Here is a 20,195-nt window from a genome sequence, read left to right as displayed (position 1 = left end):
CACGGACCCGTCGCGTACTTGCCCGTTAGAGGGAGCGCAGTGTCCCGCTGAGGACGGAACTGAGTCAACGTATTTTCTAGATCGTGAAGGGTGGGGCGCAGGGCGGCTGTCCCCCGCAAGAGGAGACGCACAAGTCAGCTACTTCCTTAGCTGAGCCCTTTCGCAGCTCCTGCAACTGAGATTTTAGATTCTGTCGCCTGTTTCCTTGGTTCGTTGGTACAAGCCAGCCGGAAAGATGTCCGCGGAGCCTGCGGTGGCCGACACTCGCCGACTGAATTTGAAACCACAGGACCTGGCGGACGCGTACGGTCCACCCAGCAATTACTTGGAAATAGACGTTTATGACCCACAGATCGTTGGCGTTGGACGGAACCGTTACACCACATACGTAGTCCGCATGCAGGTACATGATCGTATAGTTCCGCAGCTTGTCTGAATGAAACGCCCAGATGAGTATGTGACGTTTCGTCGAAGCTAATGACGCTAGCTGCGGCGATAACAAAACTCGAGTGCTGGGGATAAAACAGCGGCCTACCAAGCAAAGTGCCCGGCAATTACTCCACTGCCAACAGCGCGACTGATGCTTCCGAGTGATGCGAGATAAATAAACTATTTAATACGCTGAAATAGTTTGTAGTCTCATTTCGAGAATGGATTTACGGTTTTATTTACTGCTACATGCTAAGTCGGCTAACTGCGCCGAGGAACCAGCTAGCGCGGACGAAACTTGTTTAGCTACTGATTTATAACCGTTCTGGTAAATAATAGGGGTTTTTCATCCAAATTATGTTCTTGAAAATAAGTCATAGGATGTCGAAACTAACAAATCGCTGAAGCAGCTAAAAACGAGAGTTTTCAGGAAGTGGAGTGGAGCTGAAGTGATTGCATAAATGTTATTTTGGCGTTCTTTGAGATTAAAGACTGATTTTACACTCTTACTTTGTCTATCTGTGAGATTAAAGGCCGATGAGAACCTCAAAGGTTTATGTGAGCTGAGGTTTTTGCCAAAATATTGATCAGAATGTAATTATTAGCTCAGAATTCTGTCAGTTTTCTTATATATATTGAAATTGCTGAGCGAAAGAGGGAGTTATGTCTCTGGTTGGTTATATTTTTGTGTTATTGTTGGCTGTTTCAACAGACAAACCTCCCAATTTTCAAACTGAAAGAGTCCTGTGTGAGAAGAAGATACAGTGACTTCGAGTGGTTAAAGATCGAGCTGGAAAGAGACAGTAAGGTGAGCAGTTTGTGTGATGCTACACTGTGAACATCATGGCTGCTCTGTGAATGATTTCTCATTTTTCCCCCCCAGAATCAACGCGTTTCCTTGCTGGTTCATGTCACCTGTTGTATATGTATGACGTCGGGCTGAATGTGTGCTGTTATTTTGTCCCTGTAGATTGTAGTACCACCCCTGCCGGGCAAAGCCCTGAAGAGACAGTTGCCGTTCCGTGGAGATGAGGGACTTTTCGAGAATTCTTTCATCGAGGAGCGAAGAATAGGCCTGGAGCAGTTCATCAACAGGTGAATCTGCCTTCACTACCTACATTTCATTACATGTCATGTCATGTCATGTCTGCTGCTGTTTTCTTGTGAGAGCCATTAAGTATTCGCAACCTTGGCGACTGTTTCCAGTCCATGTCAACAATCCCTGCCTGTTCACCGGGAGAAGGAGCCGGATTGTTGTCGAACACATCCCACCTTTGTGCCTGTCCCACACGGCTTCCCCCGAAAAGTCTGGCTTCATCAGTTTCAGCTACCAAACACAGACTGGACTGTATCATTGTTTATAGCACTAGATCAGCCTGCTTTTTTACTCATACTAACAACTATTTTGATAGTCCACCAGTCGGCATATGACCTGCGTGAGTCAACATGTCGAATTGTAGTCTTTTAAACAGTAATTAAAAGAAGAAATACAATGCTGGTAAAATGTAGCCAAGACATTTTTTAAACTTAATATTTGAATTGTAATAGCTGATTCCGTTGATTCTGTTTCTCTCGCGGGTCTGTGTTCGACCTACATCGTTGAACTTGGAGGATCATCAGTATCGACTCAGGCATAATTGACAGATGATCTCGATCCACTTGAAAATCCACTCCGCTGTTTGCAAGAGACCCTGACTCATCAGGGTGTGCCTCTTAACTGTCCCTCAGATTAAATCCAGAATTCCTTTAAAACCACATCAAGTCTGTGACATACGACACAAGACGGTGGGCAAAGTATGGTTTGAGGGCCACATGCGGCCTTCGCTTATGCAGCCCTTGTGAAATCAGAACAATATACTTCACAAATATTACTATAGTTTTCTTTTTTTTAACGTTTTTCCCAGGTTTTGTAATATTAATAGTCACAAAATGTAAGTTAAATTCAAGTCTCTTTTTATTCTGTCCTGCTGCCCTGGACGTGACAGACCCTCACCGGATATAATGTGGCCCCAATAATGTATCTGCGAAATGCTGAACTTGAGCTGAATACACCTTTAGCAGACTCTGACAAAACCAGGATGGTTGCAGTAGGAAGGCTGATCTGTGGCATCTTTCAACAACATTGTCAGAAATTATTTTTCTTTCAATACCATATCATTACACTATTGTACCAGATGTTGTCACTTAAGTGTATAAAACAAGGACAAAATATGAAAAAAATATTTATAAATTAAATAAGTATGGGGAAGGAAAACACATGGAGAAAAGAGATTTTTTGTTTTAAAATAATGATTAATTTTGATATTGAAGGGGAAAAAATAAAATAAAATTTGTCATTTTGCTCTGATCACATGATGGCCACATAGATTTATGGAATTCACGCGCTATAGTATATTTTCCGTCACAGTAAATGATGATGAAACCATGAAAGATTCAGTTATTCTAATGCTAAAGTGATGAACCGATATTCTAATTCTGAATGAGTCAAAGTTTGTTGTGGAGGAATAAAAATTCATGCCGGAATCTGATATTATCATCTCACTCTGGTGTGAAAAATAGGGCACGGGTGACTGAACGGTGAAGTTGCGTTCGACTAGACTGATATGGGCTAAATTTCCGTGGCAATATCGGGTGTTTTCAAACACTTGTGTGTCTTTTCTAGAATTGCAGGTCACCCTCTGGCCCAGAACGAGCGCTGTCTTCACATGTTCCTTCAAGAGGAGGTCATCGACCGCAACTACATTCCCGGAAAAGTACGACACTAGGGTTACCTGGGGAGACGGGCTGGTGGTGGTGGGGGTTGATTCTGTAGAACAGATTGTCTCTCTTGCCTTTCTCATCCCTCCTTTCTCTCTCGCTCTCTGTACACTATTGTAAAGTCATATTCACTCTATTGCCGCGTTAGAGTTCGTCCTACTTTTATCAAGACAATTCTGTGACTTGTCTCTCCTGTGTGCACGTATCATGACTGTCAGAACCCGAGGTATTGTTGATCGTTCGATTGGCTCTTTATATACACCTAAAATATATGTAACAACTTTGATCCAGCTGTCATATATCCATGATTGTATTATACTGTGAATAAAGTAGAATAATGTCCAAATATCTGTGTGTATCACGAGTGTTCTCATCCTGTTTTGTTCTCTTCTGTTTTTTAGGTATGAATGAAGTAAGTTTGCTTTATTTCGTTTCCTCTAAGAGCTTTGTGAGACTTGAAGGTGGTTGCATGGGCACAGCTTATAGTTCACAAGTGATTATTGAAACTCTTAATCCTTTGTGGAGTAAACATGCTTCATGTAGTTGTGAAATTAGCCCTCCTGCACCTCAGCAGGTCATCATTGGTAAACATCAGCCCACACATGAGTCATTCACGCCACCACTTCCTTGGATTTTGGCTTGATGTGAACTATTATGCCGGCACGGAGTCAGGCGGCGTCACCTGTGGCGCTCTTCCATCTACTAATACATTGTCACGTGCGATTAAACACTAATCACCGGCTGCATGGCAAACTTGCACGCTTTTGTTGCAGTGTTCAATCATGGCTGACAAAAGACTCAATGTTTGAATCACCTTTGTTTGTCCTGAGTTAGAACAACTAATCGTGGCTGAAGTGAATTAGCGATCGATGCTACATGCTTATTAACATCTCTGCACCATGTCATTGTTGCACTGAAGCAGTCATGGACCTGCTGAGAATCTTTTATGTTGACGCATGTTTTTTTGAAAGCAATATATTTAAAATGACTGATGGGCCTCTACTTGTGCCTTGGGGAACACCATAACAAGTGTGTGAATTCAACTGTATTGGATGAGATGTTAAGGTGATGTCTAGGTCTCTTTGTAGAGCAGGCTGTTTTATGACTTATTGCAAAATTGGATTGAATACTAATTCCCAAAAAACTACATCACCTGTCCTGCATGTGGATGCTGTTACCCTCAGACATCCTGGTGTTCATTGTGGAGATTATAAAGGCTGGAAATTAATCTGAAAATATCCTAAATATGATGCATATAGAAGTGATATGATAAAATGTCGGGGGGATTTTTGTGCTTCTAGGTGAAGAGTCAGTGAGCAGCCAACGAAGAAGCAGACAGGAACCATGTTCTTATTTCCTGTTAGAGTCTGCTCAGTATTTTTGTATTTTTTTTTTGCTACACCCCTTGTGATATGATGGTGATATATTAAGTAGCACAGTGCCTCAGTGAAAACCGGACGGTGTTCTGCTCACTCTTTGTTCTGTTCACTGGTTCTGAACAGGGTCATCTGCGCAGTCACTGAGGTCAGGTCCAACCTGGTGGAGATCATATCTTCATGTTGGCCTTGGAGGGCCTCGCTCTTCCCACGGAGGAGTGGATTAGTGTTCCGTCAGGTGTGAAAGAGTCGGCCTGGATTTCTAAACAGAACAGTTGAACTGTTCACAATCCTGATTTGTCCAAGAAGTTGAGATATGATCAGAGCTGCATGTCAAAGTAAAAAAAATAAATAAATAAATGCAGCCATTTTTTGGTAGATGTTTCAGACACAGCTGCGGTCAACTATTTTTCCAAAGCCTCATTTGATGACGTAATGTGTTCCTTGATGTCAAAGTCTGTGAGAAACCCAGTCAGCCAAAACAATTGAAGGTACTTTGCTTGGGAAACAGATAACCAGGAATTTGTCCCTGTCACTATCACTTTTTTTTCCTCAAATTTTGACCTTTGTACTCCTAAGGTCTGTTATTATAGTTTTTTTTTCCCCCTTTCTTTTTTTGTGTGGAATCTTTGCTTGCCACAGAGCAGAGTGCTGTAGGTTGAAGCTTGACCACGACCCCTCTGGTTCATGAATCATATAAAGCTGAAGGTCGGCGCAGGAGACAGACTGAATCCTCCCCTTCCTTGTGAACCAGACCTTAATATACTTGAGCGCCTCCACCTCAGGGCTGGAGCTTATCTTCACTCTGTATTATATAAACAACTCAAATGACCTTGAGAGTCAGAAAAGAGCTGTTAAAGTTCCCCTCTTTCCTCATGATTTATGACCCCTGTGTATCTTCTTGTCTCCTCGCCATGAAGACCCCTCCGACTGCTGCCGCTGAACATTCCCAACATCACATCAGATGGAACCCGTCCTGGAAAATCGCGACTGCAGAGCCACGTATTTGTCTTTCCTCACATATGTAAAATCAGTTTTCGACCGTTGCAACAAGTAGCACTGCAGACATTGACATTCCATGTGTGAGAGCGCATTCACATTATTTTCTCTTCAGTTTGCTTCTAGGGAAGTGAATTCATACCCAACACTGTGACAAGAGCTTGGTTTGAAACTCCATAGTTCAACTAAAGGAATCCTCATGTTATTGTGTTGTATTACTTTCCTTTGATTTGGGTGTTGTGGGTCCATTGGTTCGTGTTGTCATGCAGTTCCATTTATAGAGAAGCTGCTTGTTAATTCTGTCCGGTGATTAAATAACCTGCTGCCTGCTCCGTCACGACTCTTCTTTGATGCGGCTCTTCAACGCTGACTTTTAAAACAAGCCCACGGTCACCAGATAACAGCAGAACTATATATATTATATAGCCATCTATTTACATGTATTTCTACATATATTTACGTGTATATTGAAGTGCTGAAGGGGAATGAGTCAAAGTCAGTGTCACATGACCAAATTTGCTTTACCCTGACAGAGCGATGAGGACTACAAAAATGGCCGCCCGCTCTGGTTTCATCAATTCAGAAACATCCGTCACCAAACAGCTTGGCTGAGGCTTGTTAACAAAAACAAACTCGCAGGACATGTTCTGCAGTTCAGCTCGTAAACCATGTGACATCAATCCTAATGGGAAGGTTGACAATTAATTTGTCCTCATCCTTTTTGCATTTTATAATGTTTATTAGCTCCAAAATGTCATTCAAATGCATTGCTAGTTGTGGTTTAATGCTAGCGATGCTAATATAAGGCAAGCTATTATCAAGTTTTAGATTTAGAACACTTTCAGGACCATTGCAAAAACACCAAAAGGCGATAGGAGACTCCATGAACAGGAAGGAGAACATCAAATGACTAATGCCAAAGAAAAGCGAGTGCAGGGAGACAATGAGCAGCGGCGCTCTCTGGCTTATTCCCAGGCCCCGACCTGCCCCAGCAGCCGGGACGATGACCTACAAACCCAGGCAGCTTTGAAGTACCAGACCGGTCCAGAGTAATGAAAGTGACAGACAGAAAGGGGCCAAGTCAGAGATTAGGTTCTGTTGTGCTAGCGGTTCTGTTGTGTTAGCGGTGCAGACCGGAGCCCGCTGCGCTGCTAAGCCGGCGCTAGTGGTGTTTGCAAAGACTTGCAGTTGATAAAGTGGAAGTGAATCGAAAGAGCAACTTAAATCAGAGCCAATGGTCGAGAACAAAAGCGAACAAAAATACTTTAATTGGTTCATCAGACTCAATTATAAACCTGAATAATTTATGAACAATGTGTACTTCAGTCTTTCTAAAGGAGGAAGTTGCGGTGTATTGACGGTCATGAGGCTTGTCGTCGGTCCAGTTCATCCACTTTGAGTGTCAGCAACAGGTCGCCCTCCAACTACAAAACAATATTTCTAACCTATGAAATAACTCCTATAATACGTGGATGAATTGGAGGTCTTAGTCCAAGACACACTTGAGTGTCGATGAACACTTTTAGAACCTGATTTTAAAAAGACAGCCTTTTCAGAGCAGAAGCTTCATCCAGTTTGGCAACTGCTGGGATTAAAACATAAATCTCTCCACACAAATACGCCCAGGCGAGAACAGTGCTCCTCCATGACTCACATACATTTACATTACACACTATTGCCACAATACACCGAGCAGGATCAAATGTATTTCTGAACGCAGTGTTAGGAATTTGTTTACGGACGTTACTGGTGTGAATATTTTTCATAAATTCACTGAATGAAAAATTGACATCTGTTGATTGTAATGTTAGTTATGAACTTCAAATTGGTAGTTTTTTGTCATTTTCTTACTTAATTCCCCTATTAACGTGCAATTTAAGAGCATTCACTAATTTATTATTCATTTATTTTAATTGCAGCACCTCATTATTTAAATTTGCATTTGTCAGCTATTGTTCTCCAGCTTAAGAAGTTGGTGGTTGTTTTATTTTGGTGCCATTATGGTTTCCCAGCATGAAAGATTACCAGGCCAGGATCACCTCACAAGCAAACAACAAAGAAGAGCTTTGACAGTGGGACTCTATGACGCTGTCAAAATTCTTTCATGTTTAGGTGGTTATATTTAGGCCGCGCAACGGACCGCAGAACCTCAATTTCAATATATTTCTTTTTCGTTAAAACCGCCAAAGGCAGCTGCAAACATCAGGTGAGCGTCATGTTTTCTCTTATTATTAACATTCACGCGAACATCACTGCAAGACAAACGTGTTTCTGCGTCAAGTCGATATTCTATCTATTATATCATCACACTTTTTTAATGTGAGCAAAGTGGACCGAGTGTTGCGTCATACCTACGGGAAAGTGACCCTTTATCATCGACGCGGCTGTCGCAAAATTTCATCATCCATTCACCAACATTGGCAGAGTTTGGACCTTATAACTGGTGAGTTCTCCACTCGATATCGGCAATTATGATATACCTTTATATAAACATTGACACGTCAGAAATTATTTTGTTGACAATTTATGAAAAAGGTGCAGCAGCTGAGTTCCTAAACATAGAAATCATGTGACCGGGTCTTACACTTAAATGCCATGTATGGGCGTCCCGACTACGTCACGCGCATGCGCACATGCTGCTCGAGCACGCTTCTCGCGTTTTATGATGCCACATGAGGGTACCTTCCTTTTTAAAGGCATTTATTGAGATGAGACTGTTGAGCAGGGTTGTAGCTTTCATGTGTCATGTCCCGTTCTTCGTAACAGCGAATTAGACGGACATTTTGGATTCGTAGTGTGTTTATAGCTGGTTGAATCAAGGCTGAATATTACCGATACGGTTCTTAACGTCGACCCTTTAAATACCTTGTTCGTTAAAGACAGGCGAGATCTTCAAACAAATTCCTGTCATGCTTTCGGGCCCTCTCACCTCTAGATAGAATTAACGGATGTAGTATTTTTACTGAGGCGGAAATGCTCCACCTCTGTTGTGTCGTCACTGACTTAGGAAAAAAACGGCTGCCTCGCTCATGTCGAAGTAAACCGCTTACATAAGGCGGATGTATTCTGTTGTACGTCTACTACTCTGAATGACTTTATTGATGGTGACATCGCGAAAACCTCACATTTCAAATGTCCGAGCAGTGAATTTCCACGTGAAACGTCTCACGCGTGTATTTCCTTTTAAGGTCCTAAACCCCGCCCCCTCTCTTGCGTCAGAATGTTTGTACACATCCCGCCCCCCGCCTGCTCATATCAAACGCTTACTCACCCGAGAAAGCGGGATATTTCATCAGAAACCGTGGATACAGCAGCTCTGGAACACTCGAGTGCGACATTCTGCTGAAGGTAAACAGAATAAAGCCGTGTAGCATCGTCTCGCGACTACTCGCTTACTACTGTAAGCCGACACAGAACAGAGTGAAAACCAAGGGTTTGTGACTCATTTGGTCTTATTTGGGAACGACTGAATCTCGTCGTGGAATTTAAGCGGGTAGAATATAATGTAGTGTTATATTCATATAGCGTGGAGAGGAAACGCTCGAGGCATGTGTATGACAAAGTGTGTTCTGCCTGAAAGTCGTGTTTAAATGTATATTTCAGATCAATCAGTGACGTGTTTTTACGATAAGCGCGTTCATTGTTTTGGTCATGGAACTATTGTAATGATGCCTTCATGGAACCCAGGAAAATGGCGGATGGTTGGCTGCATTGAAGCGAATTTGTTTTAAAATTGGGATGTTAAATTGAGTGCAGTCTGTACTGCTCAAACCTTCGCCGAAGGAATGTGAAACATTTATTCCCGATGTCAGACCACCAACTCGGTAGAGAAACCAAAAAATGTTCGCGATTGCTTTGAACGTATCACTGGCACCACGCTCGAGCCGGTCCAGCCACGTAGCTAGCTTCTATTTCGGTGACCGGTCGGTTGGTGTTCAGCACTTTCGGCAGCTGAACGACGACTAGTACAACAAGTTGGTAAGAACCTCGTAATAATCGGTTAATTGACGATAAGCTACTGACATTCACGCCCCGATTATCTTCTCTCGCGCGCCGTGAGCGGGAGGGTGTTTCCACGCGTTAGCGTGTTGCATCAGCCGGTTGTCAAGCGGATACTTTTCTATGAACCTAAATTACGAGTGTTGTTGGAACCTACCGCACAGGTAGATGAAGCTAATACTAATACATGATGATTTTAAATTGTTTTAATTTGATTCACAAACCACGCGCTTCACAATCCTACTGTGCCCCATGCAACAGTAATTACGGTTTTTCATTGCAAAGCCAAGTGTAATAGGCATTCACGTATTTTTGTAGTGTAATCTTCCTGGAAGAGGAGAACCGGATGTCGCTCGGTAACTAATGGACCGTAGAGTTTTACTACTTCCGGTTACATAGAGCTACAACCTGTAGAGACTCTCAGTTATGTAATGGACGGGATGAAGTTTAGAAAGTGCACCACCTTGAATCGAGTTTAACATTTATTCTAGAGTAAGCTGATCAAGTATAGTCTAAATCAATATGTAATATTGGATCAATAGTATGAAACAGGACTGTCATTACTGGCTGAAATGGTACACTATTTATGTATTATATAAGCGGTTTAACACCTTATTTTAAATAGCGGCAGACCCCTTTCACCGTGAATTTCCAGGTCAAGATTTTTAGAAATGTGGTGCCGCAACATTGTACAAGCCAGCTCACATCTTCTGTGGTGTTGGCAGCGCTCATGAGACCGTGGGCAGATTCTTGCTGTGTCGCATTCCATTTCGCAGCGAGAGTCGTATTTGGCAGGCGGGGTGGTATCTGCCCAGGTGACTTTTAAGGGTCATGTGGTTCAGGCACACTGGTGGGTCCTTCCCAGCGAAGTCACAGACACACCCATGAACAAACATTCTCTGCTCTAGAGACGCAACTTGAGCATACAAACCCACAGCGCAGACGTCAAATACCTGTAAGTATTTAGTGAGAGCAACAGCTGAATCGTTCAACCAGAGCTCTGCTCGCTGACCAGTGTCATTCAAGGCCACTTCTCTCACTGCTGTTGGTGTTTAGCCTTGCTGAGATGTGAACGGGGTGTTCCTTTTCTTCGACTTCAGTTCAGTTTTTATTTGGTGAATGAACAAATTGTGTTTGGAATGATTACATATTCTGAATTTGCGTTGGCGACATAATTGTTATTGAGCAAATAATATAGGTTGGAAAAGTATATATGCAGGTGAATGCAATATTTACCGGCACTCATATAAACATGTTGAGAAAACACCATTATGACTCAAGGGTTATGTATACATCAGTTCTAGTGATCCAAATATCGGAAATATGTCAGAATACCACAAAAAGCTGATAGAAATGCATTTTATGTTTCAGCTGTTTATCTAGAAAATGTATTTCATTGGGGACAAAGAACCAAAAAAAAATCAATGCTGTTTTGTTTTCAATAAAAGATTAGGAACAAAAATGCAAGTGAGAGATTAGTGCGATGAAGACTTTTAATTTATATACAAGGGGCGGAGTAAATAATAATACAGATATTGTTGGAAAGATTTTTAGAGAAAACACCCCAGTTCTCGTGGTACTGTTGCTCTGTCCAAGTGAATGTGTTATTTACAAGGCTTCGCAGTTTGCTACCTTCCATATAATCCTCTTAGTTCGCAGCTGCCGCAATGTTAAGACCACTAATAAGACTGTTACTCCTGAAACCTGTTGTAACCAGAGCACAGTTGGCCCGAGTTTTGGTTGACCTTAGTCCAGCTCCATAAGAGCTATTTAGAAGAACATATTGTGCTGATTCTCAGAAAAATTACGTCCAGCTGGAGCTTTGAGGCCTTGAAAACGTCGGGAGGTTGTGCACTCCTCCTGCCAGCTGCACATCTTCCAACCACATTTTCGCAACGTACCCATTCAAACCTCGTGACAACCGCAAGGAACAGATTACCTTTTCCTTCAGGAATCATTTCATGTCACAGTGGATCACTTTTAATGAGACCACCCCCATGTAGAACCATGATGCTATGGGTCTTCACTCGCTTAAGCCGCGCTGGGAACCGTGTCACTGTAACCAAAACATGGACTTTAATTAAAATATCTTCGAGGGCTGGAGGTTGTGTGGGTCTTGTGGAACCCCCTGTTGAGATCACAGCCTGCTGGGCACAGTCGTTTGCAGTAAATGTTTATTGACTGAAGACAGATGCCGGTCAGATCTCAGGCCCTGCTGCGCGAGTGAAAAATGTCCCTGGAATGTCACACCAAGTGGGACGTGGAGTTGTACTGGCCAAGCACCCTTATTCCCTTCAGAACTATTGTTTATTGTCGCTGCCCTCACTGTTGTTTAAATATGAATTGTTCCACGTCCTTTTTACTCCCGACAGGATATTTGGCTCTTGAAAGACTCGAAAAGCTTTGATACATGGAGACTGTTGTTTTAACGGCATTCATTGATTTTTCATCTGTTCTGTGTGCATCCTGTGTTCCATATATGGGGAGCACTGTGGCCACAAATAACGTCTCACCCAAAATGGATGGCGTCCAAACTCACAGAGCGTCAGATTTTTGCTCCTTTCTTCGTGTGCAAATCTTGGTTATGTCACCAGACATTTTGCTGCCAGGTCTGTGCAGAGTTCCTTAATCTTCTCTTCGGTCTTATTCAGTTTCTAACGGCTTAAACTTTTTGCTTTGTTTACAGCCGGCCAATCTGATTTGTACTCGCCCTTCTAGTGAAGAAACTTCCTCTTTAGCTGTTCAATAGAGTAGCTCAAGAACTTGTAAAACCTGTGGCAACATGTGCGTTGGCTTGGGTGTGCGCAATTCTGCCGTCACGGTTGAGGTGGCCAAAATCAGCATAATGCCGTCCATACCTTAGAAGCTGTCAACATTAATCGCTAGTGTTTAGGAACCACTAACTGAGTCTTACAAACAGTAGTGGAATAAATGTTGAAAGAGACGACTGCTGTCAGAATGAATGCGGCTGGTTAAAACTTGTTTTGGGGCTTGGTGTCAAACTATGTATCGCATGGGAAACCTTCCAAGATGATGGCTTGGAAATACTCTCAGAAGAAACAGTTAAAATGGTCAAACTAATGAGTGCATGTCTTCCAATCACGAAATCCGCCAACCTAGGAATTTCTCTTTACGCTAAGAGAAGACAAGTTGTATGGAGAAAGTAGACTGACGGTAAAAGCCGTGTCTGAAGCTCACGCATCCAATCGAATGAATTCTGAATTGATGCTGCTGTCTGCCATTACAACAACAAAGTTGTTAGGAGAAACTACTGAACCAAAAAGAAAACGCATTCAAAACTAAAACAAAGTTCCTCCAGCGTCTTGAGGTCTGGGAATTCTCTCCAGAATTTCCGTTTGAGTGTGAAGAGGATTTATCCGGTCAGAACTAGTTCTCTCTTGAAGTGAAGTATGCCACACAAATATCCTTTGGCCTTCAAGCTGCTGAGTTGCATGTCATTGACTTTATGGTTTCAGACATGGCTGCCGATATTTACAACACGCCCAGTGGAGAGCTGTGAAAGTTAAAGATTGTCTGGGCCATAACCGCCTCCATGATACGATTTCAGTGGTCATAAATTGCTGTAGTATTCGTGGATGTTTTTGTTCGGCTTTTCCCTCTGAACATTGACAGGAACACAGATTTGACAGAATAGGTTGCGTGCAGACTTTAGCACTCACTCATTCGCACGCTCTCATGCTGACGCGCAAAACTCGAGAAGGTACGCTCTTGTCACAAGTGCAACTTGCCAGGACAAAGTAGTTTAGTGAGTCGTCTGTTGGTTAATATTGAGAAAGAGCTTTAAGTTCAGTAACCCACGGCCTTTGACTCACGCACACGGCTTGAACCTCCGAAGTGTTTGCTTTTGACGTCAAACACTGTGTGTTGACTCCATGACAGGACAAACAGAAGGATGCAATATCTGTTCCGGTCAGGTGTCCTTGGCGTGTTGTGAGCTGTGTGGTTGTGTGCGCTTGTGCACGTGTTCAACAGCTGCCCAGCTGCCCTTGGACACCGTTGAAGAACCACGTCTTCTCAGTGAAAAATACTCTCCTCTGATTAATAATATTAGCTCATTTTGGTCAAGTCAATATTGCGCGACGGTGTTTGTGATGCTAATATTTGAAGGTTTTCGCTCACAAATAGTGCCACAAGACTGTCACAGAGATCGGCGCCACTTTCATCACTGTCTGGTACGCCGTTGCGACTTCCGCCCTCCAGTATTGGATTTTTGCTAACTACAGCTTCTGCTAAACTGTTAGCACACTGGTTCCGACTGCTCTTGTTTCATTCTCCTGCTGGTCCGCAGTTATCACACTGTTATCTCATACCATCCCTGCAGTCCAAGTGGATATTAACTTGAAGGTTCACGTGCACCCTTCCCAGGCTTCTCCCTGTCTGTCAGTCCGAAATCAAAACAAACCAAACTCATCCTGTGCCTCTCTCTTGCTGCTAGCTCACAGAGCTGTTTTGTTCTTCCACTGACTCGAGTTGAAGCAGGTTTATTAACCTTCCCCACAACTCCTGTCTCCTACTGTTCCAGAGCTGAAGGCGTGCCAGGAAGTTGTGTAACTGGTCTTCTCATGCAGGAGTATTTGTTTTAATTCATCTGCATGACTCTACTCGAGGAATGAAAATCCTTTGGGCTCTAAACCCTGCAGACGTTGTCTGTTTATGTCTTTGTAAAACGCCAGATATTAAGTGGATTAAGTGACTGTAGGTCCTGTTTCATGTTTTCTTACCTGAAACCTGGTTCTTCATCCCATGAGGCTTTTCTGGGAAAAAGATTTAGGAACGTTGGAATCTCCTCGCCTGGTGCCAAACACAGACTTAGCAAATGTCTGAATGGCTCTCTGTTTCAAGACTCTAATGTCTACTTTCTTTCAGGTCTCCATCTATGTGAGAGAGTTACTGTGACCAGAGCTGCCACGCCCTTCACCATCACTGAAACATCGTTGCTGTCTTCGCTTCCACCCACTGTATCTTAGTTTCCTGTCAAAATGGCCAACAAGCTGTCTGAGTTTGGGAAAATGCTGCTCCGCCGTCGGGTCCTGGACTGCTCTGGTGAGGAGACCAGATTCGCCCGATGCCTGTCCACCCTGGACCTGATAGCTCTGGGTGTGGGCTCCACGTTGGGCGCTGGGGTCTACGTCCTTGCTGGCCAGGTCGCACGAGAAAAAGCTGGACCTGCGATCGTATTGTGCTTTCTCATCGCTGCCCTGTCCTCCATGTTGGCCGGACTGTGCTACGCCGAGTTTGGCGCTCGGGTTCCCAAAACCGGTTCTGCGTACCTGTACAGCTACGTGACGGTTGGGGAGATTTGGGCCTTTATAACAGGGTGGAATCTGATCCTCTCCTATGTGATAGGTGAGTTTTGGACGGTGAAGAATCCTGTGCTTGGTACTGACTCTTCTTTTCACTCCACCAGGTACGGCAAGTGTGGCCCGGGCCTGGAGTTCCACCTTTGACAACCTGGTGGAGCAGAAGATATCTGGCTTCTTCAAGTCCTTTATGGCCATGAAAGTACCAGGAAACGTGCTGGCGGAGTACCCTGACCTTTTCGCTCTCATTTTGATCCTACTTCTCACCGGTGAGTGCCGCAACTCGGGCAAGATTGTTTCATCCTACAGTGTGACGCTGCAAAAACAAAAACGATTGACAATTGTGTCCTCATGGAGGCGCTGTTCGCTTCTTCACATAATAACTATGGGGTTAGTTTATGTCGCCACAACACAAAAATTGCTGAGTAATATCAGCAAATACCGTTTGTGATACTGCAGGAATAAAAAGGCGTGAAAGACATTGTAATTAACAGTTTAAGAAATGACATAAAACGTTTATATTGAAAGCTTCAGAAGACTCAGGATCTCTCTGTTTTCACTGGTAGAGTTGGCTACAGCTTTTTAGGTCGACTTCTGCTTCAGTCTCTTAAACTGAAGAAAGCATGTTTGAGTCACGTTAGCAAGCTAAAGGCTGCTAGCAGCAAACTAAACTTTACTAAAACATAACAAAATAAAATTAACTGAAATCAGGTGTTGCCTCCTGCCCTGCCTGCAGAGGGCGCACCATAGTGTCAATACCATGGCGAAATAGTATTAGGTTAGATCAAATGGCATTTATTAGTCCCACAGTACAGAGGGATATGCCGTTTGAGTGTCAATACTTTTCGGAGTATGGCTATTTTGACTAAGTCTTACACGATTTGGTTGTGCTAATGTGTTCTGCTGAGTGCAGAGTAGACAGCAGAGCCTTGTTTCTCTCATGATGAGCAGATGGCACGTTTTTTTAAGAGCTAGCCGACATCCGCCTACGAGCCAGGACATTCTGTCTGAGTCCTCTCTCTGCTGTCACCTCTCCCTCCAGGCCTTTTGGCTTTTGGTGTGAGCGAGTCGGCGTTGGTGAACAAGATCTTCACTGGCATCAACCTGGTGGTCCTGGGCTTCGTTATCATCTCGGGCTTCGTGAAGGGGAAAACCGCCAACTGGAACCTCACCATCGAAGACTACAACAATTACTTGAACCAAACCAACGCCACCAACGTGTGGGTATTAAACTGCCATTAAAATGTTTCCTGGTCTTTTGGTCTAACGGTGTGATCGCTGGCTGTCGTCCTCCAGGACCGATACAAAATTCGGAGAGGGTGGTTTTGCTCCTTTCGGTCTTTCGGGAGTCTTGTCCGGCGCCGCCACCTGCTTCTACGCCTTCGTGGGATTCGATTGCATCGCCACCACAAGTGAGTCATTGCTCACAGCTTCAGTGAACTCCAGCAGGAGCAGGTCTTGGACGGCAGTTTGAAAACTGCAGTCGAGTTATTCCTGCTTCTGAAAACTTTATTTCACAACTGACACATAATAATACTTAGATTTCACTTCGGGGGTTTTCTCAGAAAGGCTCTTGTTCAGATCACAGCTTGGATTGGGTTTAAAATTTGGGCCTCTTGTGTGTGACCATTGTAGCTCATGGCACCATCAATAAGTTAGTGGCATCGACTCGTCTGGTCTGGATGTGGGCAGCAGGTTTGGCGCCTGTTTGTCAACTATGAATAAATCATCTAATAAATCCCATGGCTGATGCAACACCTGCTCCCTGCATTTTTAAGCGTCGTGTTCGCTAAGTCGGCGTAGGATGAAGTGTTGCCAGAGTCACATCTGTCACCCACACCTTTAAAAAAGCTGAAAACCCAAACACTTTTTCAACACAGACGTTGATGTTTATTTGTGCCCGTCTGGGTGACGCTTCACAGGTGAAGAAGCCAAGAACCCCATGCGTTCCATTCCCATCGGCATCGTGGCCTCGCTGCTCATCTGCTTCTTTGCCTACTTTGGCGTGTCGGCGGCGCTGACCATGATGATGCCGTATTACCAGCTCAACGTGGAGAGTCCTCTCCCAGAAGCCTTCACCCATGTGGAATGGCCTTCCGCTCGCTACATTGTGGCGGTGGGCTCCCTCTGCGCCCTCTCCACCAGGTGAGGCGTCCGCACGAGACCTTTCTGGTGACCTTGTTCCGACCTGCTGTCCTTTGTCTTCCTCAGCCTCCTGGGCTCCATGTTCCCCATGCCCCGGGTCATCTACGCCATGGCGGAGGATGGGCTGCTCTTCCGCGCTCTGTCCAGGATGAACCCTCGAACCAAGACTCCCCTGCTGGCCACCATCGCCTCGGGCATAGTTGCAGGTATGACCGCCGGCCTCTTGAACATTGTGGAGGTCGAAGCAGTGGATGTTAGCTTGAGAAAATGCTGAGTCGTCCCTTCTATCCCTGGCAGCTCTGATGGCCTTCCTGTTCGACCTGGAGGCTCTGGTCGACCTCATGTCCATCGGCACACTGCTGGCCTACTCCCTGGTGGCCGTCTGTGTCCTCATCCTACGGTAATGGTGTTTTTAACGCTTAGCATAAGTTGTGTATGTCTTGGACGACCTCTAACCTCCACCCCCTCAGGTATCAGCCCGGAACCCTCAACTCCTCCAGTCAGACGGAGAAGCTGGTGGAGCTGGTAGAGGGGGAGAAGGTGGCGGTCTCCGGTGCCGACAGTGGAGACGAGTACGACCTGGAGGTGGAGAAGCGCCCACTGAAGGAGGCCTTCACCGCCAAGCTGCTGCTCTTCCCCAGCGCCAAAGTGCCGACTCAGACGTCCGGGACCATTGTTTACGGCATGACCGCCGTCATCTGTAAGCTAGCCCCGCGAGCGCACACGCTCGAGCAGCTTCTCACCGCTGTCTCCCTCTCACCCTGCAGCCGTCCTCATGACCGTGCTGAGCGTGATCCTGGCCAACTGTCTGGACCAGCTGCTGGAAGGACAGGCCGGCGCCGTGACGGCGTGTGCCATCCTGGCCCTGCTGTGCGCCGCCTGCTTCGTCATCATCTGGAGGCAGCCGGAGAGCAAAGAAGCGCTGACCTTCAAGGTAACGCCCCCACCCCCTGCCCTCCTGCCGGAGCCTGGACTCACCTTCCTGCTCTCCCCAGGTGCCTCTGCTGCCGTGGCTGCCCCTCTTCAGTGTGTTCGTCAACATCTACCTCATGATGCAGCTGGACCTGGCAACGTGGTGCCGCTTCGCCGTGTGGATGGTTATCGGTGCGTCTGGTTCCCTCCTGATCTCCGTCCCTCCCCGCCCGCCCGGCGGCCTGACCTCTCTGATCTCCTCCACAGGCTTCATCATCTACTTCTTCTATGGCATCCAGAACAGCAGCGAGGCCGTGCGGTCGTCCCCTCGCAGGTACGAGCCAGCGCTGCAGTCCAAGAGCCCCATTTACACCTGCGCTGCCAGCGACGGCGACAGCCCCTGAGGGCTGCTGGCACGGGCCCGGGCGGCATGACTCCAGTCTCCTCACTCATTATTCAGTGGCCCGGTTGGACCGGCAGCTGAATTCTCAAGTGGAGGACGGACGAAACGCTACCCCGGGTGTCGAAGGGAGGAGAGGCAAGGACACACGTTACCTCTGACTTGGAGGCTGATCCACTTGATAGCTAGACACTGTGACCACGCCAGGTTGGCGTGCGGTTCGTATCTTTTTAGCCTTAGATTGAGATCTTCTACTGGACCTGACTAACACTACAGTCTGTGGCCGAAAACTGGAGCATTGTTACTCACTGCTTCCTCTCCGTTAACAAGCCGAGACCTGGATCAAACAGAGGAGGCAAGTCCGGCTGCTGGTTCTTCTCCAGCCGCTCAAATCTGCGTTCACATGACACGCGCCGGGGTGGAGAGCTGGGCGTTGGCATTAGGAAGCAAAGTCCTGAAACCCATTCTAAACAAGCTTGGTCGCGCCGGCCGTCAAACAGGTTCAGAAAAGCTTCTGTTCAAACCAGACGCAGACGTTTTATAGGCCTTCCAGAGCCAAACAAGGGGACCTGATGCCCTTGCTTTCTAAAGTTGTAGGGCTTCTGCCGTCGGTCAAGTTTTTATCTTCGCTGCTTCTCTGCGTCTGTCTCACCTGATGCGTTTCCAATCTATGAAATGTCTGCAGCAGAACCCGAATACGGCCATTGTTCAATTAAAGCTGAACATTTCAGTTGCTCAAGCACGTCCTGAGCCCCGATATATTGGACGTCCCAAAACGGTTCAGAGAAAAGTCTGTTGTTCAAATGACCATCAGAGATGATATTGTAAACAAGTGAACCAATGGGACAAAAATAAATTCGCTGCAAAACACAAGTTAAACCCAACAGACGTGGGCCTCCGTGGAACCCGCGGGGCTGCAGGTCTGACTCTGGTCTTTTGTATCGTTTTGTTACAAAGTGTAAAAAACACTTTTCAAAAAAGTTCTTTTTAGTTTCAATTGAAACTTGGCAGCTTGTCTGTTGAGCGCCCTCCACTGGTCATCGTTTCGTTCTCTCTACTTGAGCTGTCGTTATTTAAATGTGTATAGTTTTACTCTTTTTGTTTCATATCTTCTTCAGTTAATGTTGCTTTGTAGGAGTTTAGCGCCTGCGTGTACAGTTTTTTTTTTTCTTTCAGGTCACTACTATCGTGATTTTTGACCAAATGTTTCTGCGACAAAGAATGACCGCTCAAAGTCGGTCTCTAAATTGTGAAATTAATGCTTTAATCCCGAATCTGGAGTCAATAACTTATTGTTGATCTTAGTTTTAAGTTCTCTACTGTAAGTTGTATCGTGGAAATGTGGGTTTGTTCAGCGGATTCTAATTATATTCGATTTTTTTAGAATCAGAATCAAATGTATTGCCATGGTCGATGTCATGGTCTCTATTTAAGGGCGTTTTTTTTTTTTTTTTTTTTAACTGGGTGTGTGTGTGCCGCTGGATACTTGATGAATTTGTTTGTCGGTAATCAAATCTCTATTTAAACTGACATGCCTCTTAGAGTCTGAGGGCGGTGGTTTTATTTATCTTTATCTGGTTTAAGTGTCGCACATTAATATGTTCAGCCCTTGTGCCTTTTCTTCAAATCCCCCATCTGATGACAGCAATGATTCATTTTTGTTTTCTATGCTGTACATGTCGTGTATGAAACAAGCTGTATTTTCATGTTTTTTTTTTTTAATAAAATGATTCATGTTCTTGTTGATTTGGGTATTTTTCATATCATTCACAAGAAAAATAAAATGAAATATCTCCATTGTTGAACTATCAAAGTTGTGAACAATATCATGTTGATGTTGTCATAGTAAGTCTAAAT

The 20,195-nt window shown here is 44.8% G+C and overlaps 2 protein-coding genes across 8 annotated transcripts; both read left to right on the top strand.

Annotated features, from left to right (window-relative positions):
• The first annotated feature begins 47 nt into the window (after nucleotides 1–47).
• Nucleotides 48–5,893, top strand: snx12 (sorting nexin 12). 4 transcript variants are annotated; one of them, XR_008412738.1, is made up of 6 exons: nucleotides 48–403; nucleotides 1,142–1,237; nucleotides 1,400–1,524; nucleotides 3,092–3,182; nucleotides 3,588–4,800; nucleotides 5,483–5,893. XR_008412738.1 is itself a non-coding variant. In XM_053846152.1 (5 exons), exons 1-5 carry the CDS (start codon nucleotides 236–238, stop codon nucleotides 5,588–5,590), a joined length of 588 nt encoding a protein of 195 aa, XP_053702127.1. In that variant the 5' UTR covers nucleotides 48–235; the 3' UTR covers nucleotides 5,591–5,893. The 4 variants fall into 4 exon arrangements, 3 of the variants coding, with proteins under 3 accessions (XP_053702127.1, XP_053702129.1, XP_053702128.1); XM_053846152.1 differs by lacking the exon at nucleotides 3,588–4,800; XM_053846154.1 differs by lacking the exon at nucleotides 5,483–5,893 and having other exon boundaries at nucleotides 3,588–5,019.
• A 1,738-nt stretch (nucleotides 5,894–7,631) lies between these two features.
• On the top strand, nucleotides 7,632–20,082 carry slc7a3a (solute carrier family 7 member 3a). Of its 4 annotated transcripts, none has more exons than XM_053846147.1 (12): nucleotides 7,632–7,767; nucleotides 14,448–14,927; nucleotides 14,989–15,150; nucleotides 15,924–16,101; nucleotides 16,178–16,293; nucleotides 16,804–17,026; nucleotides 17,093–17,232; nucleotides 17,324–17,426; nucleotides 17,497–17,726; nucleotides 17,794–17,960; nucleotides 18,022–18,130; nucleotides 18,206–20,082. In XM_053846147.1, exons 2-12 carry the CDS (start codon nucleotides 14,561–14,563, stop codon nucleotides 18,340–18,342), a joined length of 1,932 nt encoding a protein of 643 aa, XP_053702122.1. In that variant the 5' UTR covers nucleotides 7,632–7,767; nucleotides 14,448–14,560; the 3' UTR covers nucleotides 18,343–20,082. The 4 variants fall into 4 exon arrangements, with proteins under 4 accessions (XP_053702122.1, XP_053702124.1, XP_053702121.1 ...); XM_053846149.1 differs by lacking the exon at nucleotides 7,632–7,767 and adding an exon at nucleotides 7,946–8,004; XM_053846146.1 differs by lacking the exon at nucleotides 7,632–7,767 and adding an exon at nucleotides 8,750–8,909.
• The last annotated feature ends 113 nt before the right edge of the window (nucleotides 20,083–20,195 follow it).

The sequence above is a fragment of the Synchiropus splendidus genome, chromosome 17 (genome assembly GCF_027744825.2).
Source record: "Synchiropus splendidus isolate RoL2022-P1 chromosome 17, RoL_Sspl_1.0, whole genome shotgun sequence".
NCBI classification, from domain to species: Eukaryota; Metazoa; Chordata; class Actinopteri; order Syngnathiformes; family Callionymidae; genus Synchiropus; species Synchiropus splendidus.
The sequence above is the reverse complement of the archived record's forward strand: the minus strand, read 5'-3'. Positions and strand labels throughout refer to the sequence as shown.